The sequence below is a fragment of the Jaculus jaculus genome, chromosome 6 (assembly GCF_020740685.1).
Source record: "Jaculus jaculus isolate mJacJac1 chromosome 6, mJacJac1.mat.Y.cur, whole genome shotgun sequence".
NCBI lineage: Eukaryota > Metazoa > Chordata > Mammalia > Rodentia > Dipodidae > Jaculus > Jaculus jaculus.
The window spans coordinates 59,579,121-59,591,765 of record NC_059107.1 but is presented as its reverse complement, the minus strand read 5'-3'; the positions used below and the strand labels follow the sequence as shown (position 1 = coordinate 59,591,765).

General features: G+C 47.9%; 1 protein-coding gene across 1 annotated transcript in view; it reads left to right on the top strand.

Moving 5' to 3' along the window:
• Positions 1-786: 786 nt before the first annotated feature.
• Hk2 (hexokinase 2) overlaps positions 787-12,645 on the top strand; it is a 68,345-nt gene continuing 56,486 nt past the window's right edge. Inside the window, exon 1 of the mRNA XM_004660550.3 lies at positions 787-1,205. Within this exon, the coding sequence (XP_004660607.1) occupies positions 1,143-1,205 (63 nt within the window). The 5' untranslated portion in view covers positions 787-1,142. The remainder of the gene's footprint in view (positions 1,206-12,645) is intronic.

The following is a 12,645-nucleotide window of genomic DNA, read 5'->3' as shown; positions in this document are numbered from 1 at the left end:
GAACACCCAGCTTCGCTCGTGCTAGGCAAGTACTCCACCAGTTGAGGCACATTTCCAGCCCCTGAAGGTGCTTTTTTGCTGCCTTCTACTTCCATGGCTTCTAGAGCGACAGATGAAATAAAATCAAAATCAGACATGGCTCTTGCTCCATCTGCCACTTGCTCCTAATCTGTAAAGGAGGTTAGCAAAACCCACATCCTGTCCGGGTGTGAAGGTTAGATGGGCCAACTTTTGTAATGGCTGGCTCACTTCTCATCAGGAATGAGCTGACCAGTAGGGCCACAATAGGTGAGAATCAGGATACATACTTTGGACATGTGACAGGCAGTGGCAGCCCCTCACATGATCCGGAGATACCAGACCGTGTCCCTGTCCTCCAGGGTGTGTGCTAGTGCAGTCACTTGTCTTTCCAGTTGCCCCACATCTCCTGGGTTCACGATCACGCGCCCCCCACCCGTAGCCGAGCCTGACGCGGCTGTGGCTCATGCGCCCTGGAGTCCCCGGCTCTTGCCACGGAGCACACGTCCCATCGCCGGCGCCCGGCCCCGCCCCCAGCCCCGGGCGCGCCTCTCCAGCCACCGGCTCGGATGTCGGAGTGGCCGCGCCCGCGGGTCGTGCGCGCTGATTGGCTGAGCCGAGCCGCCGGGCGGCCCGCGGGCGCACACACCCTCCCATCGCAGCCAATGGGCGTGCACACGTCACCAGCGGGGCGGCCCCGAGCCGGCGGCCCCTCAATAAGCCACATTGTTGCACCAAACTCCAGCGCTGGAGTCCCAGGACGCTGCCTGCTGCCCAGTCCTGCACCGCCGAGGCGCTCGAGGTGCGTTCGCCCTCGTGGAGTTGAGCTGAGTGACTCTGGCTGAAGTTAGCGCCCGGACGCTGGGCAAACAGACACGTTGCCAGGAGCGAGAACTAGGTGCCTTCTTGCAGTTGTGATTCCAAGAACCTGTGTCTACTGACCCGCGGACCCCCAGCTGGCCAGCCGTCGCCCTTAGCTTTCTTTGTGTGGCTCCCGACGCCCCCGTTCACAGCCGGACCACAAGAGCCCGGGTTCAAAGCGGTGGTACCGCGCCGCCACATCCCCAGCCAGCGCTCGCGCCGCGCCTCAGTTTCCCTACTCGGCTCGGTCTAGCCGCGGCAGGATGATCGCCTCGCATATGATCGCCTGCTTATTCACGGAACTCAACCAGAACCAAGTGCAGAAGGTGAGAAAGCACCGGCGGGGGCGGTTGGCTCGCGGGCGACGAAGTTGCATGACCTCCGGGAATCTCTTGGACCCTGCCTGGAACGGTTTCCTCCTCCTTTGGGACTGGGGAAGTGGCACAAGTTTGGGTACTGGGAAAGTCCGGGGAGCGAGGAGCCACGTCCGCTAGGCACCGGCCGGCTGGTGCGCGAGCCCGGCGGCTCCCACCTCCGCGCGGACTCGGGGCGATCGCCCGCGCCCCTCTCCCTGGGGTTTGCCGAGGGCCGGGTCGCTAGGCACGTAGTCCAGGACCGCTGGGCCCACGTGGGAGGAGCCCCCCTCCTGCAGCCAGAGTTCCGGCGAGAGCACGTGGGGAGACTCAGTCTGGGGGCGGAGGCTCGCTGGCCGCGTGGAGCGATCGGGGCCCTCCGGCCCCGAAGAACTCATTTGGGAGGCAGTCGCTTCCTCGCGGCGTTCCTCGGCTCCCTCCGAGCTGAACCCTAGGAAAAGGCGACCGGGAAGGAGCGGGAAAGGGCGTAGTGGCAGTCTCCCGCCGCGCCCCCTCCCCGGAACTGAGGTGCCCGGAACTGCGGCTCAGTCTGGGGCGCCCCCCCAACCCCGCCCCGCAGAGGTGCCTGGGGACCGCCCCGCGTTGCGTCCCTGGGGCCCACCCCCGAGCTAGGGACAGGTTTTGGATGTTATATTCTGACTTGCCATTAGAAGTTACTCTGGGTGGACCGATCTCCCCACCCCGTCCCAAAGTCCTGAGATTTTTGTGGCTGTGCAAAAGAGTTTATCAGTGCCGGGACCCGTCTGTGCCCACCTCTCCCTGGAGGTTGGCACACTTGACCTCTCCCCATAGGGCGGCGGGACATTTACATAAGAAAAAGCCCCGGGCCCTGCCAGGAACCTCACGCTCCTAGCCTCGGGATATGGAGGTGGGGGTGGACCTGGGCCAGGCTTAGGGCACTCTCGTTTAGAATTGAGTTTCTGAAATGTCCAGGATTACGGGATTGGCTTCTGTCCTGGGCCCTTGTCCGGGATTTGAGGAAGGGGTTACTCTGGGCATGGGGGGGGGGGTGGTTTGTACCAGAACAGCAGTGGGCAGTGGGAACACCTTTTAGGTAAAGTGTCTTAACATCTTTCTGTGGCCCAGCTCGCTCCTACTCCATTATTGTGGTGGTCCTGAGGGCATGAGGGGAAAAGGATGATGGATTGACAGCTTGATGTTTCCAGGGCCCTGGTAGATGAACCTTATATTGGAGGGTGGACCAGAGTTGAGTTTTATCCTGTGGTAAACAGCTGGCCCTTTCTAACCCCTTCTGGGGATGTGGCCTTGCACTTGACTTCAATTTATTTAGAAACGTATCTTAGAGCTGGTGGAATCTTGGCAACTTTTGGTGGAGGATTATCATCATTTCTTGGCAAGTCCTAAAATGTAAGGTGGAGGATCTTGACTCCTGGACATCTAGATTCTTTGACAAGGTTACTCTTCTCTGGTCCAGAGAGGTGAGCACTGGAACTCTGATGGCATAACACCTGTGTGGCTTGGCACGAGATAATTTCTGGCCCCAGAGTGGAAAGAGAATTAACTAGGTTGTCTGGAGGTGAGTTCTAAACCCCTGTCATGTGGTTTATTCACTGCTGGACTCTTAGCCTCTTGGTACCACCCACTTCTAAGAAGCTGATGGTAGCACCCATTCCACTTTATGCAGCTGTGATGATTAAGCCCAACAGTGTGAAATGGCTTTCCTTTAGGCTTTTCTCTTCATTATGCTTGCAGCCAGCCAACTTTCCGACTATTGCGTCGCTGGACACGTGCATGTATTTCCTTTAAGTTACCAATGGGGGCAGAAGGGAGTCAGGCCATTAATTCACCAGGTGTCATACCTGAGATCTGTTGTCCCAGATCTGGCTTAGGTGAGCAAAGCTGTTGGACTCTTCTGCAATTTGAGAAGAAATAAGAACACAAGCAGAGAGAATGTCTTAGGAGTGTCTGTGAGTTGCTGCTGGGAGAAAGAATTAAGAGACATGGATGAAGCTGGAGTCTTGAAAAGGACTTGATTTGGACTTTTGTCTGGAATCTCCTTGTGATGACCAGCATCTTACATAAGTAGTCTGAAGTCTCTGGTAGGTTTAGGGTCACCTGCCCAAAATTAGCCCCTGGGGATCACTTGTGCCCTGGTGGATAAACCCAGTGTTTTGTGGTGGTTATTGCTAATTGGAACTGTGGAGCTGGAGAGAGTGAACACAGCACGGTGTACTTGGCATTGTTAAGCTCTTGACACAGGTCACTTCATTAGCATTCAAACAGTCCTGTGAGGTAAGCACAGTTACTATGAATGAGCACCCTGACTGTATTAGAGCTGAGGTTCTTTCTTTTTCTTTTTTGGTAAGAACATCATGCTCTTGACTGTACTTGGATGTCTGTGGGGACAATGAGTGAGTTTCTTCTGTATTCATCTAAGGATGCCATAGCATGTTCACTTAGTAGTCCAGACATGCAACCAGTTCCCTTGCTGGGTTAGTCAATGGTGGCTCTTCCCTCTCAGAGTCCCTAGTTCATTTTTACTGACGTTCCTTTCTGACAGCTACATCTTTATTAATGGGTTTGTAGTTACTCTCCAGGCCTCCTGACGGTTTCCCCAATTCTAGTCTCTTCCTGGAGCTAAACTGGTATATTTCAGAGGCCTTCTACAACTCTATCTTGCTCTTACGCCTCACCTCAGCATCCTCTTCCTCTGGATCCTTTCATTCCCGATATGTAAGTCACTATCCTTCTGTATGCCCCTTCATGCTAGATCCTTCTGTCCTTGCTGCTTCATGGCCCTTCTGGTTCAAATGTGAACCTCCTCCCATGGTGCTTTCTGCTGTTTAGCTGCTCCTGTGTGTGCCCATGCTGCCACATTGGGGCCTTTTGGCATTGGTTTTAGTCTACCATGAGTTAGGGTTGGAGACTTTCTGTTGGTGTTCCTTTCTCTTGTAGGGAGAATCTTGGTTTTTCCATTTGGTCACAATGGTTTCTGTTGACCAAGGGGGTGTTTGGTGAGTGTGAGGATGGAGGAGGAAAGTGAAGAGTGATGTGGCAAGTGGACCCGTAGAGAAAATGTTATTCTCAGAACTGTTGTTTTCTTCTTTGTCTTTCTTTTCTTTTCCCTTTCTTTCTTTCTTTCTTTCTTTCTTTCTTTCTTTCTTTCTTTCTTTCTTCTTTCTTTCTTTTTTTTTTTTTTTTCTGTAGGTGGAGTCTTACTCTAGCCCAGGCTGGCCTGGAGCTCACTTCAGTCTTCCTACTTCATCTTTCCAAGTGTTGGGATTAAAGGTGTGTGCCACTACACTTGGCTAGAATTGGTCTTTTAAGCAAGATCCTTTAACTGCTAAGCCATCTCCTCTACCCTAGTGCTTAACTGAAATATGGTCAGAGTGTTACCATCAAGGTTTTGTGTCCTCTCTGTGGAGAGCTAGTTGAATTATAACAAGGTTCAAGATTTTGTCTCAGGCATGAGAATCAGCAGAGTTAACTATATTATGAGAATCAGCATGGGTAACTGGGTAACTATAGAAGTGAAATATATATCCCTTCCTTTAGCCATTGATCAAATTGTCTTAATATGTATATAGATTAATGACACTTAACTGTAAACTTGTAGTAGATACAGCTCACTTAAGTTCCTTGAACAAGGGGTGGGCTTCAGCTCTGGACCTGAGGGGAATAGAAAGAGGTAAGGTAGACATTTTTTTGTGTGTGCGCGCATGTGTGTGCAGAGCCTGGAGGAGACTGTTGGGTGTCCTTCTTTCTATTGCACTTCTGTGTTTTTCCCTAGAGATGGAGTCTCTTACCAAATCCTGACATGCCTTCTTCAATCAGACCGGCTGACCAGTGAGTCCCAGTGATTCATCCATCTTGGTGCCCAACAAGACTGGGGTTATAGGCATGCATGCTTTTTAAGTGGTCAGCTTTTTAGGTGGGTGCTGGGGATTGAACTCAGAAATAGTGCTCTCACCCACTGAGTGTTCTCCCCAGACCCTCCATCCTCCTTTCTGACCTGCTCAGCTTACATTTCCAACCTGGGCTCCTCCTTAGGTAACCTGGTGGTCCCCTGTTCCTAGGAGATTACTATGTTGATGCCAAACTTAGTGCAAACACACAATAGGGTTAGCACAATTCAGTCCGGAAGTTTGGGACTCAAGCCATCTTCCTGCCTCAGCCTCCTGTGTAGCTGGGATTACAGATATGCACCACCGCACCTGGCACCCACTCTTTTTGAGACAGGGTTATGTAGCCCAGGCTGGCCCACAACTTGTGATCCTAATGCCACAGTCTCTCAAGTGCTGATTGACTATAGGCATCTGCCATCACACTTAGTGAGATAAGAATTTTTTAAAAAAATTAATTTTCTTTATTTGCAAGCAGAAAGAGAGACAGATAAGAGAATGAACACACCAGGGCCTCTAGCCACTGGCAGTGAACTCCAGATGCATGCACTACTTTGTGTATCTGGCTTTACATGGGTACTGTGGAATTGAACTTGGGTTGTTAGGCTCTGCAGGTAAGTGCCTTGATTGCTAAGCCATGTCTCCAGCCCAAGACAAGAATTTTAATGTTCTTAGAGAACCTACTAATGGTGTAAGTCACCTTTGGGTGCTTTGTAGGGATCAGAAACCTACTTTTATGTTATGTAGAGAGAGATGGCTCTAGGAAAAAAATAATTCATGGCCACTAAACATAAAGGGGGTAAATGGGGTTTTGGGAGATTGCTCAGTGGATAAAGTGCTTGCTTTGCAAGCATGAGATCTGAGTTTGGATCTCTAGAACCCATGTAAATGCACAGCAGACATGGCAGCCCACCAGTAATCCCAGTGCCTGGAAGGAGTCACAGATCTTCAGGGCAAGCTGAGTCCTGGGCTCAAATGAGAGACAATGGCTCAATAAATAAAATAAAATGAAGAGTCATGAAGGAAGACACCCTATATCAATCTCTGGACTCCACATACATGCATATACATGCATCTGCACACATGCGAACATGCATACACACGTACAGGCCAAAACAAAGGGTGCGTGGTAGTTAAGGACCTAAAGGGAGTCTTGATACATTTTGGACCTACTTTCCCTTTCATCCCCATATAAGGGGTTAAACTATTAGGAACATAGTACTGATTAAACCCTTAATAGGATCTAGATTTATTTTGGCTGGGTTAACTAACCGGTCAAGGTGTCATTTGTTCAGCGGTAACATGTGTCCTACTGCTGCCCTTTCCCTGCTCAGAAGAGAGCTAATTATAGTGGGCATGGTTTGCAGCTTTTGCTAAGCATCCATTTGCTTGATGTTACCAAAACTCTAGTTCAGAGAATGCAAGAACCATGTTTTTCTTTACCCTTGAGTTAAACTTCCCTTTGACCTGCTCAACTAAAGCCATTTTTTAATTTATTATTTTATTTTTTGGAGTTAGGTTCTCACTCTAGCTCAGGCTGACCTAGAACTCATTCTGTAGCCCCAGACTGGTTTGCAACTCACACGGTAGCAGTAGCCCTGGCTGGCCTGCCTTCGTCTCAGGAGTGCTGGATGCCCCCATACCCTGCCCGTCCCTTTTTGAAACATCACATTTGGGTGTGTTGAGACAGGGTCTCTAGTCCAGGCTGGCTGGGAACTTCTGTGTACTTGAGAATGACCTTGAATTCTTGATCCTCTTGCCCCTACCCACCAGGTGCTGTGCTGGGCTTAGCAGGTACATGTCTCCATGCCCAGCTGTATAACATCACTTTTCAGTGCTCAGCTTTCCTACTACTTTGAGTTTGGGGAAATTGGGAGCCATTTGCCAAAGGAAACAGCCACATAAATCATGAAATTAAAATGTGGCAGTCAGGGTAAGGAATTCTGATTTATCAAAACACAACACATACACAAACAAACCAAAACCTCATGTGTCCCGGAAAATGAAGACTTTGATTTAAAGAGCAACTCTTTATAAGAGTTCTGAATTCAGCAAGTTTGGTTTATTTCCTGACACTTGTCTGTCTGTAATTTCAAAGCAGCAGGGACTGGGTGTGGCAGGTCAAATCACAGACTTCACCGGCTGCTGGCCTCCTACCAGCATTGGAGGATAGCTTATGATCATTCTAAAACATTTTTTTCAACCTTGGTGCTTTAGACATTTTGGGCTAGAAGATTTTGTTTGGGGGTTGGGGATATAGCTCAGTTGGTAGAATGCTTACCTAAATGCCGTGTGTTCAATCCCTAACACTGCATAAACCAAGAGTGGGGAGCATGTGTATAATCCTAGCACTGGAGGTAGGGGCTGGTAGAACAGAAGTTTAAGGTCATCCTCAGCTACATAAGGGGGTTCAGGGCTAGTCTGTGATTCCTCCCAAGTCCTTCCCCATAAAGAAAGAAAAGAAAGAAAAATTTCCAGCACATGATGTATCCATTCAAAGTTTCAACTTAATAAAGAAAAACTAGGGCTGGAAAGATGGTTTAATGGTTAAGGCGCTTACCTGCAAAGCCAAAGGACCCAGGTTTGATTCCCCAGTACCCATGTAAGCCAGATGCACAAGGTGGCACATACGTTTGGAGTTTGTTTGCAGTGGCTAGAGACCCTGGTGTGCTCATTCTCTCTCTCTGACAAACAAACAAATAAATAAATATTAAAAAATTTTTAAAAAGAAAGAAAATTTTCTTTGGGAGGGGCTCTCCCATTCTATCATTTTGTTTATTTGATTTTGAATAGTTTATTAAAGGAAAGATGAAGCATCAGTTTCAAATTATACTTTTTTTTTGTTTTTCAAGACAAAAATCTCATTTAGCCTAGGCTGGCCTCAAACTCTATGTAGACAAAGATGATCTTGAACATCTGATCCTCCTGTCTCCATTTCCCAAGAACTAGTATTATAGGAGAGTATCACCATGCCTGGCTCCCATCATTTTAAAAAGTAAGAACCGGGCTGGAGAAGATGGCTTAGTGGTTAAGCGCTTGCCTGTGAAGCCTAAGGACCCCGGTTCGAGGCTCGGTTCCCCAGGTCCCACGTTAGCCAGATGCACAAGGGGGCGCACGCGTCTGGAGTTCGTTTGCAGAGGCTGGAAGCCCTGGCGCGCCCATTCTCTCTCTCTCCCTCTATCTGTCTTTCTCTCTGTGTCTGTCACTCTCAAATAAATAAATAAATAAATAATTTAAAAAAAAAGTAAGAACCTACACTCTTTCCATCCTTATAAGGGCCTTTGTAGTCTTCTTTTAGAACCCTGACTTTCAACCAGGAGTGGTTTTGCCCCTCAGCAGACTTTTGTAATGGTTGGAGACAGTTTTTGGTCACAAGTTTGTTGGGTCTGTTGAACTGAGGCTAGAGATAGATGGATTGTAAATGTCCTGCAATACACAGAGTGGCTCCTCCTCCTCCTCCCCCACCAAAGAATTTCCTATCTAAAAATCTCCATAGGGTAGAAGTCAGAAGAATTTAGCCTGTTCCCCCATTCCTTTCATTTTTCAAATGTGTCAATCATGATCTGATAGTAAGTTGGGACCAGAGCCTTCAGCTTTCTTTTCTTTTTCTCTTTTCTTTCCTTTTCTCTTGTTGCTTTAAAAAGTACTATTTATTTATATATGTGTATGTGTGTATGAGTATGCCAGGGTCTCTTGCCACTGCAAATGAATTCCTGTCTGACTTTTTTGTGGTAGGCAGGGGAACTGAACTCAGAGTTCAGGGTTTGCAAGTAAGTGCCTCTTTTCTCGCTCATTATCATCATAATCACATTTTTTTTGTTGTTGATATTATTTATTTGACACACAGAGAGAAAGAGGCAGAGAGAGAAAGAGCAGGAGGCAGAGGTCTCAGGGAAGGCCAAGGACCCTGCCCTGGATGGAGCCTTGCTCCTGCTGCAGGGAAGACTTGCTCACCTTCCTCACACCTGTACCGACACTGGCTTTCCATGAGGATACTCACTGGCTGCCATTGGCTTTGTGTTGATGGCAGAAAGTGCCTGACCAAGAACAGCTTGTGGGAGGAAAGGGTTTATTTTGACTTATAAACTGGAAAGGAAGTTCCATGATGACAGAGGAAAATGATGGCATGAGCAGAGGGTGGACATCATCTCCTGGCCAACATCAGGTGGACAATAGCAACAGCAGAGTGTGCCAAACACTGTCAAGGGGAAGCTGGCTATGACACACATAAGCCCGCCCCCAACAATACATCACCTCCAGGAGGTTCCACTTCCCAAATTGCTACCAGCTGAGGGCTTAGCCTTCAGAACACATAATTTTATGGGGGACACTTGACTCAAGCCACGCATATCCTGTGTTGAATCCAGCACCAGGCCATGGGCAGCTTTGCCCCTCATATTCAGATGGGTGTTGGCTATGTTCCTTCTTGCTGTCACTGAAAAGCCCCCAATTCTTGACAAAGTTCAAATTCTTCTCTGTAAGGAACCCACATTCTCCGTCCTTGCATTCGTATTTGTTTATGTATTCATTCATTCACTCTTTGGGGATTGAACTCACGAACTTGTCTAGTAGGCAGGGCTTTACCACTGAGTTATATCCCTCAGGCTACTCTATATACCCCCCCCCAACACACTTTTTCTTTTGGGACCGGGTCTTACACTGTAGTCTACGCTGGCCTTTAACTCAGGACAATCTACCACACCCTTGGCTACACCCTTGCATATCTTTTTCTTTTTTTTTCTTTTTGAAGCAGGAACCTCTTACGTCAGCCATCCAAATGCTGGAATTAAAGGCAGGACCCACCATGCCTAGTCCACATGTCCTAAATAGCTTTTGTCATATACAGTTGGGAGATTTAGCCCCGGGAATGGATAATCTCATTTTATAGTGGCCATAAGTAGATTTCTAAGTGGTTTCTTGACATTCCTTCCCTGGAGAGCCTTGGTTAAGTTGTATCTCAGCAGCATGGAACAAGAGAATGAGTGGGCTGTGAGAACATGGTCCAGGAGCTGGTGGGTCCCACCCACACATCTGTCCTGCCTTTTCTCTCATTCGATGCCTTGGTGTTTAGCATGCTTGTCACTAGAGACTGAGGGCTGGTCCACGTTCTGTTTTAATTTAATTTAATTTTTTGTTCTTTTGTTCTTATGGTTTTTTTGAAGTAGGGTTTCACTGTAGTTCAGGTTGACCTGGTATTCACTATGTGGTCTCAGGCTGGCCTCGAACTCACAGTGATCCTCCTACCTCTGCCTCCTGAGTGCTGGGATTAAAAGCCTGTGCCACTACACCTGGCTGGTCCATATTCTTAATCTTTTATTTTATTTTAGTTTTTGTCTGTGGTTTTTGATTGTATATGTGTGCATACTGCACATGTTTATGCAGATGTGTGCACATGTGTGGAGAGCAGAGGACCTCAGGTGTCCTCTTTTATCACTCTTTTGCCTTATTTCCCTGAGACAGAGTATCACTGAACCCAGAGCTCACTGATTTTTAATTAGACTGGTTGACCAGCAAGCCCCACAATCTTCATGTCTCCTCCTCTCTCAGGGCTGGGTTCCAGGCATGTGCAGCCATGCCTGGATTTTTATGTGGGTGTTGGGGATTGAACTGAGGTCTCTTTTTTTTTTTTATTTTTTATTTATTTATTTGAGAGCAACAGACAAAGAGAGAAAGACAGATAGAGGGAGAGAGAGAGAGAATGGGCGCGCCAGGGCTTCCAGCCTCTGCAAACGAACTCCAGATGCGTGCGCCCCCTTGTGCATCTGGCTAACGTGGGACCTGGGGAACTGAGCCTCAAACCGGGGTCCTTAGGCTTCACAGGCAAGCGCTTAACCGCTAAGCCATCTCTCCAGCCCTGAACTGAGGTCTCTTAAGGCCTTCTTCCCTTTATTTTCTTGCCCATGATCCTCCCTTAAAGCCTATTCTAGTCTTATGGGCCCAAGTGGAAGGGGGAATACTGGGAGGAAGAATACAGAAAAGGGGGTGCCGGGAGGTGAGGGGGGAGAATTCACCAAAATAGAATATGTATGAAAGTCTCATGGAAACCTGTTAGCTTGTGAACTGATTAAAAAATAAAATAGGGCTGGAGAGATTGCTTAGTGATTAAATACTGCCTGTGAAGCCTAAGGACCCTGTTTGAGGCTCGATTCCCCAGGACCTACATAAGCCAGATACATAAGGGGGCACATGCATCTGGAGTTCATTTGCAGTGGCTGGAGGCCCTGGTGCACCGATTCTCTCTCTGTCTGCCTCTTTCTTTCTCTGTCTGCCACTCTCAAATAAATTAAAATAAAATAAGCTGGGCACGGTGGCACATGCCTTTAATCCAAGCTGGCTGAGATAGGAGGATCTTTGTAAGTTTAAGGCCAGCCTGAAACTATATAATGAATTCCAGGCTAGTCTGGGCTAGAGTGGGGCCATACATCAAAACAAAAAAAGTTAAAAAAAATAATAAAATGTTGAAAAAAAGAACTTATTCGCAACCTTTTCCTTTTGGCCTGTCAGATAAAGGAGGAATGAAGCCAGATAGCACACCTGGCTGATGTAGTTGAGTTTACACAGGGCATTTGAGGCTGACTTGCTTCCTCATTTCCCAGTTGAAGTGCTTCCTTCTCCTGCTTCCTCAAAGTTTTGCTGTCTCAGTGTTCTCCGCGAAGCTTTCCAGTCATGGCCCATCAGCTCCTTTTCTCCTTAAAGCTTTCTGGAGGGGAGGGTTTCATACTGTAGCTCAGCTGGCCTGGAATTTACTATGTAACCCAGGCTGGCCTTGAACTTTTGGCAGTCCTCCTCCCTCCGTCTCACTCCCACAAGCCACCACGTTGGCTCTTGCATAAATGTCTTGAAGGTAGCGAACATCTGCTGTACTTAGTACGAGCAGGCCTCTCGGACAAGCTCTACTACACTAACTACTCAGGCCACCCCTGCGGCTGTCCTATAAGCTTCTACTACACCCTTCAGATAAAGATACCGGGGCAGTACTTTGTCCAAGGGCAATGCAAAATTCAAGCTCAGGCAGTTGGACTCCAGAGCCCATGTACTTAACCAGCACAGAGCTGCTCTAGACAGCTGGAGATGGTCAGACTTTCGGTTTTATAGGGTGATGAGTCAACTGGAAAAACGCCTTTGGGATCATGTAACCCATGCCTTTCCTTTCACAGTTGAAACCAGCTACTGTGTACCAGAGGACACCACAAGCTTTTGTAGCACAAGTCCCAGATCTACAACTCAGGTTCCAGATTGCCATCCTCTTTCCATTAAATGTCATTTGTGTAGCATAAACTGTCTTTTTTTCTTCCAAGAGGCAGTCTCACTATAGTCCAGGCTGACCTAGAAATCACTCTGTAGCCTCAGGCTGGCCTTGAACTCATGGCAGTTCTCCTACTTCAGCTCTTTAGTGTTGGGACTAAAGGTGTGTGCCACCACACCTGACATGAACTATTGTGTTTAGTTGTGGGTTCCACAAGAACAAAGTTACTATTTGCTTTGAGGACTGTTCCTGTGGGACTATAATTTATTGCTCAAAATAGACC